This window comes from Galdieria sulphuraria (assembly GCF_000341285.1).
Source record: "Galdieria sulphuraria unplaced genomic scaffold scaf_48, whole genome shotgun sequence".
Taxonomy (NCBI): Eukaryota; Rhodophyta; class Bangiophyceae; order Galdieriales; family Galdieriaceae; genus Galdieria; species Galdieria sulphuraria.
In genome coordinates, this window is record NW_005178427.1 from 67326 (window position 1) to 83772 (window position 16447).

The 16447-nt window shown below is 39.3% G+C and overlaps 8 protein-coding genes across 10 annotated transcripts; 3 read left to right on the forward strand and 5 right to left on the reverse strand.

Moving 5' to 3' along the window:
* On the reverse strand, window positions 1–1855 carry Gasu_50130 (uncharacterized protein). The gene has a single exon (XM_005703880.1). It carries the CDS (start codon window positions 1831–1833, stop codon window positions 100–102), a length of 1734 nt encoding a protein of 577 aa, XP_005703937.1. The 5' UTR covers window positions 1834–1855; the 3' UTR covers window positions 1–99.
* Window positions 1856–2815: 960 nt separating this feature from the next.
* Gasu_50140 (chromatin remodeling complex / DNA-dep ATPase) lies at window positions 2816–6725 on the forward strand. Its single transcript, XM_005703881.1, has one exon. It carries the CDS (start codon window positions 2832–2834, stop codon window positions 6633–6635), a length of 3804 nt encoding a protein of 1267 aa, XP_005703938.1. The 5' UTR covers window positions 2816–2831; the 3' UTR covers window positions 6636–6725.
* A 10-nt stretch (window positions 6726–6735) lies between these two features.
* Window positions 6736–8656, forward strand: Gasu_50150 (UDPglucose 6-dehydrogenase). Of its 2 annotated transcripts, XM_005703883.1 has the most exons (10): window positions 6736–6847; window positions 6891–6983; window positions 7036–7134; window positions 7191–7395; window positions 7444–7556; window positions 7611–7754; window positions 7806–8059; window positions 8107–8227; window positions 8273–8410; window positions 8464–8656. In XM_005703883.1, the coding sequence occupies exons 1-10, from the start codon at window positions 6752–6754 to the stop codon at window positions 8614–8616; spliced, it is 1416 nt and encodes a 471-aa protein (XP_005703940.1). In that variant the 5' UTR covers window positions 6736–6751; the 3' UTR covers window positions 8617–8656. The 2 variants fall into 2 exon arrangements, with proteins under 2 accessions (XP_005703940.1, XP_005703939.1); XM_005703882.1 differs by having other exon boundaries at window positions 7191–7556.
* A 9-nt stretch (window positions 8657–8665) lies between these two features.
* On the reverse strand, window positions 8666–9955 carry Gasu_50160 (zinc finger (C3HC4-type RING finger) family protein). The gene is made up of 2 exons (XM_005703884.1): window positions 9276–9955; window positions 8666–9224 (listed from the first exon to the last, which is right to left on the reverse strand). The coding sequence occupies exons 1-2, from the start codon at window positions 9894–9896 to the stop codon at window positions 8700–8702; spliced, it is 1146 nt and encodes a 381-aa protein (XP_005703941.1). The 5' UTR covers window positions 9897–9955; the 3' UTR covers window positions 8666–8699.
* A 10-nt stretch (window positions 9956–9965) lies between these two features.
* Gasu_50170 (metal ion (Mn2+/Co2+) transporter, MIT family) lies at window positions 9966–11396 on the forward strand. Its single transcript, XM_005703885.1, has 3 exons — window positions 9966–10819; window positions 10871–11029; window positions 11080–11396. Exons 1-3 carry the CDS (start codon window positions 10049–10051, stop codon window positions 11296–11298), a joined length of 1149 nt encoding a protein of 382 aa, XP_005703942.1. The 5' UTR covers window positions 9966–10048; the 3' UTR covers window positions 11299–11396.
* A 4-nt stretch (window positions 11397–11400) lies between these two features.
* Gasu_50180 (ubiquitin-protein ligase (Cullin)) lies at window positions 11401–13775 on the reverse strand. The gene is made up of 2 exons (XM_005703886.1): window positions 12105–13775; window positions 11401–12057 (listed from the first exon to the last, which is right to left on the reverse strand). The coding sequence occupies exons 1-2, from the start codon at window positions 13755–13757 to the stop codon at window positions 11428–11430; spliced, it is 2283 nt and encodes a 760-aa protein (XP_005703943.1). The 5' UTR covers window positions 13758–13775; the 3' UTR covers window positions 11401–11427.
* Window positions 13776–13840: 65 nt separating this feature from the next.
* On the reverse strand, window positions 13841–14765 carry Gasu_50190 (CDP-diacylglycerol--inositol 3-phosphatidyltransferase). 2 transcript variants are annotated; one of them, XM_005703888.1, is made up of 5 exons: window positions 14690–14765; window positions 14509–14640; window positions 14257–14410; window positions 14048–14213; window positions 13841–13995 (listed from the first exon to the last, which is right to left on the reverse strand). In XM_005703888.1, exons 1-5 carry the CDS (start codon window positions 14727–14729, stop codon window positions 13879–13881), a joined length of 609 nt encoding a protein of 202 aa, XP_005703945.1. In that variant the 5' UTR covers window positions 14730–14765; the 3' UTR covers window positions 13841–13878. The 2 variants fall into 2 exon arrangements, with proteins under 2 accessions (XP_005703945.1, XP_005703944.1); XM_005703887.1 differs by having other exon boundaries at window positions 14509–14619; window positions 14675–14765.
* Window positions 14766–14801: 36 nt separating this feature from the next.
* Window positions 14802–16445, reverse strand: Gasu_50200 (uncharacterized protein). The gene is made up of 2 exons (XM_005703889.1): window positions 15033–16445; window positions 14802–14980 (listed from the first exon to the last, which is right to left on the reverse strand). The coding sequence occupies exons 1-2, from the start codon at window positions 16411–16413 to the stop codon at window positions 14823–14825; spliced, it is 1539 nt and encodes a 512-aa protein (XP_005703946.1). The 5' UTR covers window positions 16414–16445; the 3' UTR covers window positions 14802–14822.
* Between the last annotated feature and the right edge of the window lie 2 nt (window positions 16446–16447).

A 16447-nucleotide genomic window follows, 5' to 3' on the forward strand; every position in this document is an offset into this window, starting at 1 on the left:
TGAGTCATCGGGCTTGTGAAGAAAATTTCAGTGCTTCTCTATACTATACAGTACATAGTCTTTAAGCGAAATAGTTTCCGTATTTTCCTAAAAATACTTTTATACAGTGACTGGTGTAAAGATCTCTTTTGACACTTCTATCCACTTCTTTCTTGCATCTTCAAGATTTTTGTCCTTACAAACACTTGCTATTTTCTGAACAAGATAATAATCTTCCATGGAATAACTAGACTTTGCGAGCAAACGCTCACGCAACACAAATGAAGCAAAATCAACTTCACCACTGTTTAATGCATCCAGTATCAGTATCTTCGCGTCGTGCTTATCTAAAATGTTTCTTTCTACCATCAGATCAACAAATGGTTCCGGATGCTTAAGGAAACCTAAAGCCAACAAGCGTTCTTCCAAAATTGAAATATGTATTGTAGAGCTGGATACAGCAGATGGTTTCGCAACTCTCACCGCCCCACGGAATAGAGATAGAAAACAACTAGGTCGGTCATAACCAAAGCGTACTATTTCTCGAAACAGTTCCAACGCTGCGCTGAATTTGTCTCGTTCTAAACTCAGTTCGAAAGCTCTTCGTAAATTTCCTTCTCTACTAAAATGCAGCGTTTCACACAAGAAAGCAATAGAAAACGGATTGGTCGAAGTTTTAAAAAGTAAATGACCAGGAATAGCCTTGGAATTTTTCTCGGAGAATACAACCTGCAATGATAAATAATGACCAAAGGAGCAGATTTGTCCTCTTTGAGCTAAACCAATCGTCAGGTTTTCTAAAAGCTCTCTGTTTTCTAGTTCCGGAAAATGTTCACGAAAGATTTCCAAGGCTGCATAGGCGCAATGATACCCCTTACTCTTTGCCAGTTGTTGAACAAGAATCAGTGCCAACTTTCCTGCTATTGACTTGTCTCGATGTATGTATTCTTCACATATCTGCAATGCTCCTTCCATATCAGAATGTTTCAAAGACTGGCGTAACGAATATTGTATGGCAGTCTTCATTCCTGTCACCTTTCGAACGCGTGGTGACGACTTTTCGTTTTCTGCCAACTCATTCGTACTACAAGAAATTCTTGAAAAGGAGTCCAAGGCAGAAACATTTTCATTTTTTAGCTTTTCTAGAAACCTTTGGTACACTTCATTTTGCCCTGCCTCTGCAGCAGCTGCTAAGATCTCTTCTAATTGTTGCTCATCAAGAGGAGCCAACTTTTGAACAACTAATTTGATAGCACTCCCAGGTCGTCCGGCTTTCAAATGGGAGAGAATCATCCAATGAAGTATGACACGTGAAAACCTCTTAGTGACACCAATCCTATCCAACAACCCAAAAAACATACAAATGCTCTCATACTCATTGTTTCTTTCAAAAATACTAAACATATCATTAATGCACTGAAGATCGAGGCTTTCAACAACATCCTTGTTTCCCGGTGCAGCAAGTATACACAAGGCTCTCCAAGCTCCATTCAAATCTTGCTGAGAAACAAGTTGTTGAACTCTCTTCAACAGATACGGAACTACACTGCGTTCTCTCATTCTTCTAAAACGTTCTGTACTAGTGAGTTCCAGTTTCTGCTCTTTCTGGACCGTGTTCAAATCATCTTTTTCATTTTGCATGGACTGTAAGCTTTCGGCGCCCCTTAACCATCTCACTTTCGTTACTGTCCCAGAATTCACAACGAAGCCTCCGCCATTATTCGTTTCTGAAATATTTGAAAAGCTTCTTCTACAAAGTGTCCACCAAAACTGACAATGCCGTCGAGTAAGGAATCGAGAAACCAGCATCCCATTCCAGAATAGAAAGTATCGTCGATCTACTTCATAACCCATGTGTATATACACCAACTCTACGACTCTTTAGATTTGTATCATAATAAAGAGGAATTTGTAATGGAGTTTTTTCCAAGTTCCTTAAAATACATTTATTGGACTTTGAACTACTTGGTTCATTCTACAGTTTCTTGTTGGTGAGAGACTGCACAAGATGGCTCATTTTGTGAGAATAGTGTGTGAAACTTATTCGTTATTTTTCCACATTCAATACATTCTGGAGACTTGCAAAGCATACATTTCTCGAGAGTTGAGATACCACCACATACTCTTAAGAATGAATCAAGCCATTCAGCAGTTTGTTTAAAACCAAAAAGTTAGAAAACGAGAATATTCAGATAATCACAGGACTTGCACATTCAGCTGTCCTTATACCTTGTGAAGAAGCATCCATAGCGTATGCGTTCATGCGAGGTTGGAAAAGTTTTCCCTATCGAAAAACGCACTCAGTCTACAAGTCTGAACATCACTGACGTAGTAAATAGAACCTTGAGGGTGCTGGTTGTGGAAGTGAACCATTATCTTGATGGCCTTCATTACAGTGGCCCATGGCTTCAGCCTAGCTCAGTCATGCGCAATTACTGATCCGTTTCAGTTTTGAGAACGACTCAATCTTTTGAATAATATTAATCTCGTATCAAAACAAGTTGAGGGTCCAATTGGAGGCCATAGATTCGACAACTTCCTCAAAGAGAAAAGCCTTTTGCAACAACGTTGAGTTCACAGCTCAACACGACACTGAAATCATAACGGAACGTACCTCTGCCCAACCAGGTTGAAGTCTAGTATGGTACATTTATGCTAAAGAAACTGATTCTGGTAATCATTTGCCAGTTTGTTTGCAACTACACGTTTTCAAAAGCATAAGAAGCCAATCATGACTGATTCTCACGATTCCCGCCCTTCCCCTTTCCATTATCTGCCGCCCAAATTTTCGTTCTTTTTGTTGTTGAAAACCGGTGATGAAAGCAAACCCTTAAGAGAAGCTAGTGAAAGATATGGAAGCAACCATTTCACAAGTTAACTCTTATACAAGTCGAAATAACATAGAAAGCCAAGTTGGTTTCGTTTCGGAGCCAAACGACATAGTAGAATATGCTTTAGCCTTGTTGGACCACAACGGAGTTTCTTTAACTGACCCAAGAGTTTCAAAACTGTTAGGGTTGGCCAACCAGTTAGACGACAGTGGGTTACATGAAAACTTGACTAGTTTGGAGACTGGAGAAGACATGAGCGGCGTATATAACGTAGACTCTTGTTCGGAACCACTGTTGTCAAGCTCGCAGACGACCACTACTGACCCGGAGCGTATGGATGGACGACAACTGCAGAAGTTGCGTGCACAAATACAGACTTATAGACTATTGCGCCAAAACAAACCAATTTCAACCTCGCTTCTTTTATTGTCTGCTGGTGAGTTTGAGAAACGAAACTATGAGCAAGCGGAGAACCAACTCTCTCAAGAGACGGAATCAGCGGACGGCATTTCTGCAGTTTCGCGTTCGAAAGCCGTACTTTCCAGTGCAAGTACAGCAGCCAAACTATTTTCAAATCATGAAGATTCAAGTACTAGTTGGGAGGGAGAATATGAAGAACATACGAGCTACTCGAATTTAATGGAAAAACGCGAAAGGCTTCTGGAGAATAGAATAGAACGTAGGCTGAAGTTACTTAAACTTTTGCCAACTGACCTACCCCCACATGTTCGTATCAGGGCAACAATAGAAGAAAAAGAGTTAAAACTGCACAAGTTACAGGAAAATGTCAGAAAACAGGTTCGAAAAGAAATGGAAAGATTACTTTCAGGTCCTTTCAACAGTTCGGTATTAAGCACATTACGAAGAGAAGCGCAAAGAGGAGATCATTATAATATGGTGAGTAATGTAGCAGCAGGGACATATATGAACGGCTTGCCAAGTAACATGAGACGATCTGTTTCTCGTGTTGAAAGACGTCACAAACAGGAACTGGAAGAAAGGAGGAGAGCGAGACATCGACAATATTTGTCATCTTTGATGGAACATGTTCGAAACTTTCGTGACTTTCATAATATTGTTTCCAATATTCAACATCGAATGGTACGTGAAGTAGAAAAATACCATAAAGAAAGGGCAAGAGAAGAAGAGAGAAGACAGAAGAAAGCACAACAGGAAAGATTGAAAGCTTTGAAGGAGAATGATGAGGAAGCTTACTTCAAGTTACTTCAGAATACCAAGAACACACGTTTGATGCAATTATTGAGACAAACGGATATTTATTTGTCACAAATTGGTGCGCAGGTTCGTCGTCAAAAAGAACTTGCAGAGTCGGAAGAACCCTTAAAGGCTCGAGTGAAAGAACGGAAACACGATTCGGCCCAAGCAGCTGCAGCTCAGGCTCTTGAAGAGGCGGAGAATACTTTGAGAGAAGGTGGCTCTGCAGCAGATACTTTAGAGGATATGAGAAGAAGACGAGATGAATATTATACCATTACACATTCGATTACAGAAGAAATAACTGAGCAACCGAATACCTTAGTTGGTGGTACACTCAAACCTTATCAACTTGAAGGATTGCAGTGGCTTATTTCATTGTTTAATAATAACCTGAATGGTATTCTTGCAGATGAAATGGGTCTGGGAAAGACTATTCAAACAATTGCTTGTTTGTGTTATTTGATGGAGAAGAAGAACATCAACGGTCCATTCTTAATTGTTGTACCTTTGTCAACGATGAGTAACTGGATTCGAGAATTTGATCAGTGGGCACCTCATATCGTTAAAGTTATCTATAGAGGTGACCCGACCACTCGAAGACAAATACAACAGCACGAAATGGTGGCGGGTACCTTCAATGTTCTGTTAACTACATATGAATATGTCATTCGAGATAAGAGTGCATTGAGCAGAGTCAAGTGGCGTTATATAATCATAGATGAAGGTCATCGAATGAAGAATGCACATTGTAAACTTGCGATGACATTAGGCGTAAAGTATCATTCGAGAAATCGTCTTTTGTTGACAGGGACTCCTCTCCAGAATAACTTGCATGAATTGTGGGCGCTTCTGAATTTTCTGCTTCCTAATATATTTTCGTCTTCAGACAATTTTGAAGCATGGTTCAATGCCCCGTTTCAGTCAAGTGCCTTGGGAGAAACTGCAGAACTGGATGAAGAAGAAACGATGTTAATCATCAATCGATTGCACCAAGTTCTAAGACCATTTTTACTGAGAAGAATGAAGAGTGATGTGGAATCTCAACTGCCGGAGAAGACAGAGCATGTGATCAATTGTGAACTTTCAGCTTGGCAGAAAGTCCTGTATCGCCAGATCTCTTCAAAGGGTGGGATCGCAATTCGAGAAGGCTCCGCAGCTGCCACTTTCAACAACCTGATTATGCAGATGAGAAAAGTTTGCAACCATCCTTTTTTGTTTTACTACGACGAAGATATTGATCAACTTCCTCGAGAATATGTCATTCGTGCCAGTGGCAAATTTCTGTTCTTAAGTAGGGTTTTACCCAAATTGAGAGCTTCTGGACATCGGGTGCTCATATTCACTCAAATGCGTAAAGTTCTGGACTTTCTTCAATCTCTACTGGAGTTTCTTGGTATCAAGTTTCTCAGGTTGGATGGGACAACAAAGTCAGACGAAAGAGTAGATTTGTTAGAGGCATTTAATGATCCTGATTCTGAATACTTTGCTTTTCTTCTTAGCACAAGGGCTGGAGGTTTAGGACTTAACCTTCAAAGTGCCGACACTGTCATTATTTTTGATTCTGATTGGAATCCTATGATGGATATGCAGGCTCAAGATAGAGCACACCGTATTGGTCAAACTAGAGAAGTTAAAGTATTTCGACTGGTTTGTAGTGGAACTGTGGAGGAGAAGATTTTAGAGCAGGCTCAGAAGAAATTGAACATGGATGCGCAAGTCATTCAAGCTGGTCAATTTAATAATCGAGCTTCAGACTTGGACCGACGACGTATGTTGGAAGAAATTCTAAGACGTCAGCAAGATGATTCTTCGCGTGACCAAGCTCAAGACGATGAAGACACCAATAGGATGCTTGCTCGAAGTGATGAAGAGTTTGAATTATTTTGTCGCATTGATAAGGAACGCAACAAGTCCCATCCAATTGAACTACTAGAAGATGAAAGCGAACTTCCTCAGTGGATATTGAATCCTAGAGAAGATGACAATAATGTTGGTTATACGGAAGCGAAATTAGATGGACGCATTGGAAGATGGAGAAGAGCCCGAGAGGAAGTAATGTATAGTGACAATTTGACGGAACGTGAGTGGGATCGCATTGTGGAAGAAGGTGGTGATATAGACGAAGCTCTACGGAAGAAGAAGGTTGAATTGGAAAAGCGTCGCAAGTTGGGCAAGCGTGGACGTGTTTCATGGCGAGACAAAGAAGAAGATGCTTCAATGGATGACTTGAGTGATTCAGATAGTAAGGCCCAAAAGAAACATCGTCGTTTATTAGTCAAGACTGTGGAGGAGGAGGAAGAAGAAGAAGAAGAAGGAGAAACGGATGACGATGGATCGGATGTTTCAGAGGAACGTGAAGATAGCGAGTTTCGTTCAGGTACGAATGGTTACGACAACTCTGAATATGATGAAGCTACAGATGATGCTATAAATGGTACAGACTCTGAAGTCTATGGTCGCCATTCCAGACCTTTGAGCACATCAGCTTCAGTAGATGATACACAAGAAAGTTTCTCTACCAAAGACTGGACTAGTGATAATAATAGTAGTGAGAATGAAGACGATAATGAAATGTTCAACCGAGTTCCGAAGCGTTTAGAGTTTTGAGTTGTTTTGATCACGTTGGACAACTTGAGCAGTTACAATTCAAAAAGGTCCTAACAAACATGTGAATGGAATAAAAGGTCATTGGCAGAATATAATGTGCTCATTAGAAAACAGCTATGAAGCGATATCAGATATGTTGTATTGGAGCAGGTTATGTGGGAGGTCCTACAATGTCTATGATAGCTTACCAATGTCCTCATATTGATGTTACGGTAAAAGAACCAAGTAACTTTGAACTTGTCTCACTAGGAACAGGTTGTCGATATTTCTCAAGCAAGAATCGACTCCTGGAACTCACCTTCAGGGGACTTGCCGATTTATGAACCAGGGTTGCGTGAACTTGTTTTGGTAGGTTCAGTGCCACCTTATTATGTCAACGTTCCACTGAATTCCATCTTAGAGTGTTCGTGATAGAAACCTCTTCTTTTCGATGGAACTGGACGAAGCCATTGAAAACGCAGATATGATATTTGTAGCCGTCAACACACCCACCAAAATGGTAACTTTGGAATATATTGTTGGAGTCTCAAGTTGCTAATAACGACTCTTATGAAGAGCGGATTGGGAGCAGGTCGTGCAGCCGATTTGACTCGTTGGGAATTATCTGCAAGAAGAATAGCTGCGGTAGCAACGACTCCTAAAATAGTGGTGGAGAAAAGTACCGTTCCTATTCGCACTGCGGAAGCAATCGCTAGTGTTTTGACCGCTTCGGGAAGGACTCATTTCTCAATTTTGAGCAATCCAGAGTTCTTGGCTGAAGGTTTGGAACAAGCTTTGAAGTACCTTCTTTGCGTTCATTTTTGTAAAGGAACGGCGATACAAGACTTGCAGAATCCTGATCGAGTTTTGATTGGTACCAATACAGAGGACCCTTGTAGTGTGGAAGCTATGAATGTACTGGTGGATATTTATAGTCACTGGGTTTGTTTATCTTTGAGAGTTTCTTGGAATAGATATATATAGAGTCTTATCTAGGTCCCTCGTAACCGAATTCTTACCACCAATGTGTGGAGTTCTGAACTGAGCAAGTTGGTAGCTAATTCTTGTTTAGCCCAACGTGTGTCAACTATCAATGCAGTGAGTGAAATTTGTGAAGCTACTGGAGCAGACATTGATGAGGTATCAACCTTTTGTAAGTGGAAACCAGTGTGACCTATCGAATTTTTAAAGGTTGCGAATGCTGTGGGTTTGGACAAGAGAATCGGTGTAAAGTTTCTCAAAGCTTCCATTGGATTTGGTGGCAGTTGTTTTCAAAAAGATATTCTTAGCCTTGTCTATTTATGTGAGAGTTTGGGTTTAGATGAGGTTGCCGAATATTTTTATTGGATAGTGAAGTTGAATGATCATCAAAAGGAACGTTTTGTTTTTCGTATTATTCATGGCTTGTTTAATACAGTTACTGGAAAACGTATCACGATATTGGGGTTGGTGACTCTTTAAGAATTGTATTCGGTTCCTCAATCCTGCATAGGTTTGCATTTAAAAAAGACACTGGAGATACTAGAGAGTCATCAGCTATCGAAGTTTGCCGTCGTTTATTGCATGAAAACGCAATCTTATCCATTTATGATCCAAAAGTACAGTCATCGCAGGTAAAAAAGAGCAATCAAAGGAATGAAATTCAAAAGGTTGTGTAGATCCTATCGGACCTTGGCCATTGTACTCGATTGGATCCTTTGGAATTGAACCAGCATGTAAGTATTTATGCTGATCCATATGAAGCTTGTAACCAAAGTCATGCTTTGGTGGTTTGTACCGAATGGGATCTTTTTAAAGTATGTCGAGCCAGTCTTCATTTGCATAGTTAGAAAATGACATGTGTGCAAAGGAATTAGACTTTGAAAGAATATATTGCCAAATGGAGAAACCGGCGTTTGCTTTTGATGGTAGAAACATATTACCGCATGAAAGAATGAAAAGTCTGGGTTTCGTAGTTTATGGCATTGGAAAGCCTTTAGATAAACGACTCAATTTAGTATAAGAATAGAAACAAACATGAAAGGCTACATTTTCAAAGTTTCATTCATACAAACATCATAGTTGCTTATATTCACTACGCATTCATTACCAAAATTTTCGCAACATTAATATAAAAGAAGAGTTGTAAACTCGTTCCATCCAACAAGATACAAAACACCATTTCTGAGATTGCATCATACGACTTGAAACTGTGCCACCACTTCTCTTTGATAAAAAAGGAAACGCTATCTGTGCCGTATTTGCAATATGTGGACCGATTCCTGCAGTTATCGTTCCAGGAACTGCAGTATTCTTTACATCATGGAAGCCTCTTAAAAAAGCAATCATAGCCAATAATAGAGTAGATAGTGACAGCACCAAAAGACAGGCAATGATAACTTCTGGGTGAAGAAAGACGGCTGCCAAGTTTCCAAAATTTCTCATTGTTCTTCGGACTCTTCTTCCAGTAAAAGGACGACGTCTAAGAGCCTTTTGAACGGAAGCATCCAAGCTCAAGTCACTAGCTCGTTCCTCATGCATCCGTTTGGACAATTCAGCGTGAAGAGGAAAGGCATCCTCGATGATCGACGTAAGGAGAGAATTAAGGGCAAACTCGTACGGTTCCAATCCCTAATCGAGAAAAAAGTTAACAAACAGACCGGACATAAACAGGAAACTTACTAGCTCTGAACGACAAACCGGACAGCTATTCATATTCAAAGGTCCATATACAGCTTGTGATATACAAGAGCGACAAAACGTGTGTGAACACCTTAGGGTTATTGGTTCATAAAATACATATAAACATATTGGGCAGGTAAAATTCTCCAATCTCAACGAACCCGGAAGAAGAGGTTGAACACAAGAGTTTCCAAACTTGGGCCTTTGAAAAGAAGAATAGCTTTCTTTGGCCCACTTTCTTTGTGCACCGACAAGATGTGGCGTTGTTGTATGGGGAGAAATTCTTTCCTTGCTGGCCAACTCTTCCAAACTATTCACAAAAGGAACGTGACTACTCACTATCTGGGGTGTTTTATACAACTCTTCCTTATGTTCATTATATTGATAACGGGTAACTGGTTCATAATCTCTATTTCCAGAAACAAGTCCTTCTTTGAGACTCCATTTCCTCTGTAAGCCGTCCCAATCTCCTGCACAAGACACAGGTTCTCTTGAAGAAGAGTTTATCATTTGTACATCACAAGACATAGTCCTACTTCTACTTTTTGGTTGTTGACCACGCTTTTCAAGTGAAGCAAGGGAAGAAATGGCACTATGTCTTCCTTGTGTGGTTTCAGTCATTTCTCACAACAAATCAACAAACCACATTGAGGATCCTGTTGTCTAATATCGCACCCAACTTGAAAATCATTGAATATTTTATAGTGATTTTACGGCGTTGGCTCATGTAAAGAGATACTCGTGGTCTATATTCTGCCAAGGAACCCTTTATTATGCAGTACAAGAAGGAAGAAGATTCTTTTCTAGAGTTTGAGAATCTGTCTTCAACTTCTGCCTTTGAAGAAAGAGAATTACCTATAGATAAGACAGACTACAGCGCACTTATTCTCGTTCAGGAACTTGGGAAGGACCTCATTCCTTCTTCCAAATATATATCTCGCTTGGAACTTGTTACGGAGTTACAAAAATATGGAGATAATGCAACTGGAGGTTCATTGTTTAACTTGAGAGACTTGAGAAAGGTGGACCCCGCCTTTCAACCCAATTTTTGTTTATATGTTGTTGATAGTATTTTATTGGTCAATCTGAATCAGATTGCCGCCATTATATTACCAGCAAAAGTAATTTTCCTGGACCCCGAATCTTCTCCAGCTAAGAGAGCTTGCAATAACGTCGTTCAACTTTTGCAAAATGAAGAAGAAAGACTTGCCTTTCCCTTTGCCGTTTTGGAGGGCGTCATTCTTACCGCTTGTTTATCGGTCGAGCGTGAAATAGCTTTATTAGAACCTCGAGTAATGGATGCATTGAGCCAAGTATCCAAATATTCCAATTATTCGAGACTTGCAGAACTTCGTTTATTTCGACAGAAACTTCTGAGTTTGAACTCCATTGCTGACAGAATGGACATTTTGCTCGAAGAATTTTTTGATTCCGATTTTGTGGAAGAGACATTGTTTGTAGAGAAGAATGGCCTTGTGAAAAGAGAGATTGGCCAACTTTCTAGTTTGGATGACCTTAAATGTGTTTTTGAGCCCTATCTTCAGGTAATGAAACAGTCTCTGTTCATAATGGATGACTGAATATAGAGGTTATAGAGTTTGGATTTGCAAAAGAGTATTTGTGGCAGTTTTTTGAAAGCACTACAAAATGTGGAGCGTACTTTAATGCTTGGGTTTGACTTTATACGTAATAAGCTTTTTACTTTGGATTTGCTTGGAACTATTTTGATTCTCAGTTTTACATTGATCAATATGGTTGGTGCAAGGACTGTTTGTACAAATGGAAGCTAAGCATGGTTTCTCAGGTTGTGGGGTTTTTTGGTTTCAACTTGACACTTCCTATTTACAATTTATCAGACGGTAGTCAATATTACTTTTATGCGATAGTGGGTGGTTTGACAGTCTTCATGTTGGTGAGTATTATTGTAACCATTTTGTGGATGAAAAAGAAGGAATTTCTTGTATTTCATGAAAACATTCATCGCGAAGTTGGTTCGAACTTGCAGTTGGATGACTCTACTTGATAATAAGCAAGTTGTACAAGGAGAGAGAGGAATACTGGGGGGTTTTCCACTGATATAAACAAATCATTTTGGGTGCTGCCAAATAACACTACATTTTTATATATCTGCACGAGATAAACACAAAAGGCGTCAAGCAACATAACGATAACTACGTTGGTTATTGTCTCGTTCTAAAAATTCACGTTCGATCAAACTTTCGATTCGTCGCTTAATTTCTGCTGGTTCTGGAACAAAATGAGTTTGCAACTGGCTGATTACTTCCGATACCAAATTGTTATGATCCAAATATCTTCTCGCCTTCATAATACGAACAATGGCAGCTTCAATTTGGGGCTTCCGATCGTCATCCACTCGACCTTGCGTTTCTCTTTTCTCTTCTTCCGTTTCTTTTTCTGCCATGATGTTGGAAACTTTGATGCGAACCAATTTGCATGTAAACTTGGAATGAAATGAAAACATATCGGTATCCAATACTTCCTTTCCTTTAGGCTCCTTACAAAGGATGCGATATTTGCCACATGCCAAACTTTTCAAACAACGAATCAACTCACTTTGTGGTAAGCCCGTCTCTTCTTGAATTTGACGAAAACTCAACTCATCATTGTGATTGAATAACAATAAGATAATGGCTTGGTGAGTGGAGACCATAAGTTCATGGCGTCTCGATGGAAAATACGCACGTAATTCTACGTTTCCTAAACTAGTTTGCCACGAAAGCAACCGGCCACTATGTCTAGCAAAATATACTTTCTCAAAAGCCTATATACAAAAAATGTTTTCAAATCTGCAAAAAGAACGAAACCTACACCACTCACTTGACAACAACGCTGCATCTCCAAAGGCAGTCGCGCAGAAGGTTGATTCCGAATTGGCCAACAACCGGTAGTTAAAACATTCACTTGAAACTCAATGCCATTCAAACTCAATTGGAGATCCTCCATAGCGGAACGAAAAGCTTCCACTTCTTCAGCACTCGTCCGGATATCAGTAAACATGACTTCCAATTTGGAAGTAAACTGATAACCACATTCACTCTTTAGCTTCTCGATAAATATTCTTTCTATATCTTCGGAAAAATTCCTTCCTGATAACAGGCGTTTGGCAAGATGCTGTTTGTAATATCTCTCAAACAAATCCTTCTCTCTTACGGCACGAAACAATAAAATTACTTGTTCAAAGCAGCTTTCCAATTCTGCTTCTGAGGCATTTCTAAAGTCAGTTCGTATGCGATGATCCAAATAAAGAGAAAGATACTCTGAAGTTCTTATAAACTGATTAAGAAACCACTCAAATGAGTCATTCACCGTTTGAAGCAATTTTTTATCGACGCAAGTTTCTAAACTCCACGTATCAACTTGGGAACTCCATGTGGTACAAGCTGCTTGTCTGCTACCAAAGGCATGACAAACGATGTTCATATACTTTTGACGAAGACGAATGACTGCTTCCACCCAACGAATGGGATCATTTCTGTTATCAACATCGTTTAAAATAATATTGCCTTGAGTACGAATTTCCTTCTTCAATCGCGACCTCAACAGTTCATCTCCTCCTTGAACTTGATGAAATAGATTGTACATAGTGGCGAGGTCCTGTATACAATCATTTCGAACCAAATGTATGAAACCAGAATTTTCCATATCCAGGATGGTTTCCATATGCCTAGTAACAAGTTCATCTTGTACCACTTTTATCAACTCTGAGGGTGAGTTTATGACAAGATAGTTCTGGATTCTATCCTGTTCTTCCACAAGTCTTTGCTCCACTCGTTTCAGATAAACAGGACAACTACAAATAGACAACTGCAATTGAGCTTCTCCATAATAAAAGTCAGCAGTTTCTTTCAACAGACGTCTTTCAAAGTCACAAAAGATTTCTTCCCCTTCCTGTTCACCATTCAAGTCTCTCAACATGATTATCAGCGAAGCCATGAGTTGTCTATTGACTTCTTCTCCTTTCCTCTCCAACTGAATGTGTCCCAATATGCCATTCACAAGTCTCTCATAGATAAGTGGTGACTTTATGAATACTTCTCGAAAGAGCGCCATTCCCAAATCATACACAGGCGTCTTTCTCTTTGCGGCAACATAGGTTCTATCCATATACATTAGAATATCTCGAATATGAACCATGGACACTTTGTGCCATTCCCATTCCTGTTTGACTCTTTCAAGAAAACTACTTTCTGCGTGTGCCGCAACTTGCTTCACTACTTGGTCCAGTAACTCTGTTAAACACTCCTCTAAACCATTGTACAGCATATCTCCGTGTTTATGAAGAACCAAGTTGTAAGCATTTCTGTAAAGTTCTTCATAAGACAATACACCTGTATTATGTTTACAAATTTCCTTGATGGCTTCCTTGAGTGAGTCCCATGTCCTTTCGGCATATTTTGGGTCTGCTTGTACGCTATGTTTGAAAGGAAGTATAAGAACACGTGAACCCAGTCTCCTCGACATGTATTCTTTCTATTTCACAACTCAAGCCATCATCGACCCATTCCTATCCTATTTGGAACAAAAATAGAAGAAGAATACGAATGAAAAGAAAATTCTTCTCCTCATGGAGAGTACTTGTGATTTATGTGGATGTAAAAGTATCAAAAATAATAATATACGAACTCCATACTTGTAACAAACTGATGAATTGTTTGAGAATACAAATAGGAAGAGATACATAAAATACGATGTGAACCAACTAGAGCACCATCACAATCATATACAATGAGTAGGCGAGTCAGCTATCTTACCTTGCTCCAATCACTACTTGACGACAAGAAATGGAGCAAATAAAGACACAAGAAACACAATTCATTCAGTAAACAAGCCAAAGTCAGTACAGGTCTCCAATAATAAATTTTAAGTAAAGTGAAGCGACCAGCTTGTTTATGACTTGTCGTTCCACTCGCCAACCCACTTTGACTTTTGAGTTACATGAAAATAGCTTTTTCCTACTTACGCAATCATCTGTAACCAGTGACTAAAACCATCCAATACGATACAAAATAGAAATATCAACACATATTGCTTATACAAGTGAGATAATAAAGTCAACAAAGCAGCTGTGGCACAACGATCCGTTAGCATGTCCAACAAAGCACCCAACTCACTACCTAATAACCAAATATATATATATATATATATAATAGAAAGAGAGTGAGTGAACAAATCCCCAAATGAAGCACATCTCATATACTTATATCCAACATACTTTGGTGAAAATAGCGAGCTGCATAGCCATCAGCTGCGTCAAGAAGGAAACTTGTTAAATATAGCAAAAAGAATCGATTGCTTTGTTCCCATTGCCAAAACGCACCTATAGCTAACAGTATTCTCAAGTAGCCTTGCTTCTTGTAAGACTTCCTAGATGGACTGACGCTTCTTGATCTTACCGATGATATTAGGAATATAAAGAAAAGTATTCCTCCTCATTTTGTCTCTTCAAAGAAATTTTTCTGTTTGCCACATTCGTTCTCTTTCTCTCTCTCTCTCTCTTATATAGATCAATAAAAATAACTTTTTATTCTAAGAATGGTAACATTTCATTCTTCGAATACATTCCTTTTGAATATCTTCCATTGTAGCGAGACAAGAACCTTTACAAACTGAATCCAATAGAAACCCAGGAATGGAAGACTTGGGTTTGGAACTGACATGTAAAGATAAAAAGCAACACAATTCAGCTTCAGTTGAGAGTTAGCGGTAATATCGACTGATTGAGAAAACAATACATACCTTCTTGAAGAGGCTCTACAGTCCACATAGCTTGATATTCCTTTAGCATGTTACTTTCAATCAACTCGATGCGCAAATTGTGAGGATAGAACTCCTTTACTCGCAACAACTGCTGAGACTTTTTAGAAAAGAAAAGGAATCCATGCTGTTCTATGGTTTGTATTTCATATTCATCTTCAGCTATTTGTCTCTTCACACAACTTTCCATGACATGTCGACAAAAACACTTGAGATGATCATAATCTGAAATAACAGAAAATGCAGTTCTACAGTCACAAGGAATTACTACTGAACTATATATAACACGTCTAGAATGTGCTTTTCGTTCCAATCGAACAGCTATTTGAGCATCTTTAGGTACACAAGATATGATAGAAGATAGATGAAGACGTTCCCATGTACTATCTTGCAAACTTGTGCAACTAAGGGAGCCATTTGGTTTACAAGAAACAAAACCTGTGGACAACTTCAAAGAGAAGAATGCTTTGTTATGCCAGTGCACTTGGAAAACTGCAGCACAGCTTTCATTTTCACCATCTGCAACTAGAAACGGTCTTTTCGAGTCACTCCAATCGAGTCTTAAATAATGACCATTCCAAGTACTTCGCAAACGACATATAGATTGGTCTTTAGAATATTCAAATGAAATAGAATCTCTAATTGCAGCAAAAGGTCCACTATGGAAACAAACCTTTCCATGGTCACCAATAGTTAAGAAACGTCCACGATGATCTAAAATACGCACAGTAATGTTGGTTCTAGGAGAATTTGCATAACTTAAAGGAACGGGTATCAGACAAAACTGCTCCCAACTCTTGGCTACCTTACGATCAGCAACTATAGCTCCGTTGCGTTCCAAACAAACATAACGTAAACGTTTGTCAGAGAAGTCTCCACTTTGTCCACTACAAATTCCCAACGAAATAATCCCTGTTCGACGTTCTTCTATCCAAAACTCACTTTGGGTATTTTCGGTTTCTACTTGTTCCTTGGAAGCAACAAAGAGATGACGTTGTTGCTTTTGAATATAAACAAGCCGTCCATCCAAAGAATATAATTTGCAACTCTTTCCTTGAATAAACGCAATGAAACAAGTCTTTGGAAAAAATGCATCATCGGTTACCAAGTCTGAGGAAACCGAACCAATTTTAGAGCCCTCTTGAATATCTTGAGAATAAAACCAAGCTTTCTTCAAGTCACTCGAAAAGATATGAATACATATCACTTGAGTGGAATCAGAAGAGTTCGTACAAGCCACAACGGAAGAAGGGTGTTGGGCAGATAACTCCGAGATTCTAGTTGCACTATCATGGTCAGACTCGTCGTCTTCTTCCTTATGATTCTGAAATAAAGAAGAAACTGCTTGATATATTCTATTCATAAATAAGCTTGGACGATAATCAAATAGAACAACC